This window comes from Olea europaea, chromosome 7 (genome assembly GCF_002742605.1).
Source record: "Olea europaea var. sylvestris chromosome 7, O_europaea_v1, whole genome shotgun sequence".
In the NCBI taxonomy this organism is placed as follows: domain Eukaryota; kingdom Viridiplantae; phylum Streptophyta; class Magnoliopsida; order Lamiales; family Oleaceae; genus Olea; species Olea europaea.
The window spans coordinates 25,638,356-25,642,304 of NC_036243.1; the positions used below are offsets into that span (position 1 = coordinate 25,638,356).

General features: G+C 38.9%; 1 protein-coding gene across 1 annotated transcript; it reads right to left on the bottom strand.

Moving 5' to 3' along the window:
* Positions 1–516: 516 nt before the first annotated feature.
* LOC111397569 (U-box domain-containing protein 4-like) lies at positions 517–3,241 on the bottom strand. Its single transcript, XM_023024560.1, has 2 exons — positions 1,753–3,241; positions 517–963 (listed from the first exon to the last, which is right to left on the bottom strand). Exons 1-2 carry the CDS (start codon positions 3,061–3,063, stop codon positions 901–903), a joined length of 1,374 nt encoding a protein of 457 aa, XP_022880328.1. The 5' UTR covers positions 3,064–3,241; the 3' UTR covers positions 517–900.
* Positions 3,242–3,949: the final 708 nt, after the last annotated feature.

Here is a 3,949-nt window from a genome sequence, read left to right on the forward strand (position 1 = left end):
ATTCGCTCTATCTACAATAACAGCCACCCTGGTCTCTGCTACGACACCAAACATAGATGGCACGGAACATAAAACCCAGATAGAAAAGCATGAAATCAACAATACTATGAAATCCTACCATGTCTTAGCATGCTATCTTACGACTATCAATATAGATAATCACGGAACGCAATAAAGCAAGAGAACTAATAAATTTGGTTGAATTCACCACCCTTGAAAGTAGAGCTCGTGTGCTTGTAAGCCAACAAGCTAAACTTTCCAGTAGCCATGAAGCTCAATGCCATTGCAACTGGCACTCCCATGTCATACAAAATGAAGGGAAAAACAAATCCAAAGATCAAATCACAACCTAACCTACAAAGGTGAAAACTAATTCAACACTCCATGTTAGCCACCAGTAGAGTTCTCATGAAGATAATGAAAATGGATGCCGTTGATGGTCGTGCGTATTTGAGAAACATGAAAAAGAAAAGAATATCTCAAAAATGATGGTGAAATACAAAATAGTTAAGTAATACTCAGAAAAACATATTCAATCCTTTATAACATGGATCAGACAGTTGCTAAACCCTTCAACAAAAAATTTGGACATCCCAAACACAACAAAGGATGATTGCCCAAATTCTTAGGGGCGAAAAAGAACTAACAAGCTCTCCTCCACAAATACAAACTACGGTCAGTGAAGGGGGATCGAACAACAAAAAAACGCTAAGTTGACTAGAATCCAACAAAAAGGTCAAACTTCTACTCGCCTGCTTCTACAAATTTTTCCGGTTTATTTGTTCATAAACTAGCAAATTACACAACCACTGTACAATTACATCCAAACACTTTCTATATACAGCCACTAACAAAACACTTTAGTATAATATACTATTAAACCATCTTAAGAACCTCTCTTTAAGGACTTGAAGTAGAAGCTTTATGTCTTGATTCTCTCAGGTACCCAAGAAGTGTTTCAGCCTGCAAAAGCAACTAACAACATCAATGTCATTCTTTGCAAAGCAATAATGTGTGGAAGTTAATTATTCCTATATACAATGCTCAGATAAAGATCAACCAAGAGAATCATGATATTGCATACCCGAAAATGAATAACAAACAATTTAAGTTGGTAATAATAAAACAAAATCACGAAACTAATAATTGGGCCATAAGATTGAAATATAATAAATTACATAATGCCAATGCTCAGCTTTCAGAAGTCATCAAAATTTCATGAACTCCACGCTCAAACTGCAGCATGTTCGATGTCACAGACTTAATAATGAACCTAAGAAATCAGAACACCTGAGCAGCTTATTTTACACCATCATTCAGTGAACTCCTTTACAAATCAAGTTCACGGCCAATGCATTAAATGTAAATAAGCTCAAAGGTTGACATTGAGCTTTATGAACTTCCCCAGAAACACAGAGCCCAGGAAATCTCAAGGATAGGCTGCAACTTGCTAACTTTATGTGATGAAGCATCTAAATATTTTCCATTTTATCAGGTAATAATATCACAGTGCTCGTATCTAATCACACAAGTTATTAATGTAATTTGTGAGTACTATTGCTACCCATCGTTGGGTTTCAGCTTCTTATCTTATAATCAATAAAACCTTTCCAAGCATGGTTTGCTCGCTAAAAGAAAATAATGCCAGATAACATGAGCTACCACTTGAATTGCAATAAAATTTAACACAGCCACTACCAAAACGAATAGTAAAGATCGCAACTTTAAAATTATAGGAATATCAAATCTCACCTTAAGCTTGGCTTTAGCAGTCCCAGTCTGGGTCAGTGAAACCAGAGGTGGAATGCCTCCCTCCCTAACTAGCAATCCCCGATTCCTAGCACTATTTCCGCACAACTGTGACAAAGTCAAAACTGCAAACTCCTTCCCCTTATCACTTCCATACTCAATAGTCTCCACTAGGACGGCGATCCCGCATTCTTCAACTATTGCCTCGCGTCCCATCTCAATCCCAGCCAAACTACTCAACACCACCATCGCCTTTTCTACCAATCCCGTTACCTGCTCCTCAACAAGGCGCACCAATAGTTTTATAGCACCGGCACTCACTGCCCTCTCCTTATTCACCTTCACCGAACACAACTTATACAGTGTTGTTAAGGCATCCTTTTTCCCTCTATTTGACCTATGTATGAGCAAGGCCACCAATGGAGGTATAGCTCCGCAAGCCCCAATTGACAATTTATTCTCATCAATCAAAGCCAAGCTCAGCAAAGCACAAGCTGCATTCTGCTTTGACGTTTCTGTGCCTGTTTTTAGTACGTAAATTAAGGATTTTATAGCTCCTGCATTTGTGATTAAGCTTTTATTGCTTTCATGGAGGGATAAATTGAGGAGCGCGGTGACTGCCTGTTCCTGGGTCCACGGGTCAGAGCACCGGAGAAGTGGGACCAGAGCCGGTACTGCCCCGGACTCCCCAATTAATTCCCGATTATCTGCCCGATTCTTGGCTAATATTCTTAATTTAGCTGCTGCTAACCTTCTCGCTGCAATTGAAGAACACTGTAACCCATCAACGCAGAGTTTAATTGTAGGTTGTAGGTCTTCAGGCGAAATTTTCTCAATAATATCCGTTAAAAATGTCTCCCCCGGCAGAAGGCCCGATAACAGCTGAGGCTTGGGCTCTGAATTCAATACGGCATCCGTAGAGGCGGGGAGGCCTGCAAGTAGCTGGAGCTCGCCAGATATATCACTGGAGCACGCCGAGAAGTCGCTAATAGCCTGAGAGGCATCCAAAAAAGCATCAATTTCGTCGGAGCACGAGGTTTTCATATTAACCGGGGATTTGTTAGCGAGCTCGTCGAGACGGAGGTCAATAACCAAGTCGGTCAAGTTTCCAAAAATGGCAGGCGACTTATCAGGCCTTTCGGTCTGAAAGAGGCTGGGCCGGACGGTGCGCATGGAACGGCCCATTGAACGGGGGACTTTGGCGGAAGATGGCGGTGGTGTGTAATAGGTAATGCGTGTTTGGGGAAAGCGCGTACTGTTACTGGAATTGGAGTAGGGAAGAGAATGCGACTGTGAATCTTCTGCAGAAACCATGTTCAAAAACTCTCAGAACAAACAAAAATCTTAGAAGGCCGGTGTGTGTGAATTCGTTAAGGCTTATGAGATTTTCATGAATAATGTGAAAATTTCATGGCTAGACTGAGAGCAAGAGCTGAAGATGATAAAAATGGCGGATTTATGGAGGGGTACAGTGGCTTATTTTAAACGGTTTTGCTAATGATTGTACCATTAAGTACATCTCACTCACATGAATGAGCAAAGGATCTACTTGAATAAAATATTTTTTTTTTTTACATGAATCTCATGCTCATGTGAATGGAATGTATACTATTCGATGCACCTCATTATATATTACTAGAAAATTTTTTATTTAAATGAAAAATTCTACTTGTACATAAGTATTACATATAATGGTGTCCATAATGTGATATGGCAATCATCCGATTCTTAATGTTCAAGTGTGAGATTTGAATTAAATGTTAGATTCAATGTCACGTGTAATTATGGACACCATTATCTAAACAATTAGCCGTTTTAAATTCCTTACAAATTATAATTTGCGATATTGCCATTGGGGCTGTCGGCGACAGATAAGCGACGACGTTTCATATTCTGAATTAATTTTTAATTCGTTTGACCCTAGTTCAACACTGCAACCACTATGGTCCATGGCCAAGCAGTGGAACGACCATAGTTTTATTGTGACAACTTGATTAATCTATAATTTTTTAGGAAAATAGCACTTTTCTTTCTCAATCTTTCTACACTCCGACTTTTATTTCAGTGTAACCAAATTTCAACCTTAAAATTATGTATCAAAACTCGTCGTTTCTTACATTTTGGTCACTAAATGATTAAATTATCCATCTTTTAAAATATATATATATATATATAGACACACACACAAAAATTATATGCA

Excerpts from the sequence above, each read along its gene's own strand:
- LOC111397569 (XM_023024560.1), bottom strand. The coding sequence starts at position 3,063 with ATGGTTTCTGCAGAAGATTCACAGTCGCATTCTCTTCCCTACTCCAAT. Across the intron at positions 964-1,752 it reads CTGCTAAAGCCAAGCTTAAG|GCTGAAACACTTCTTGGGTA; the intron begins GTGAGATTTGAT and ends TTGCTTTTGCAG.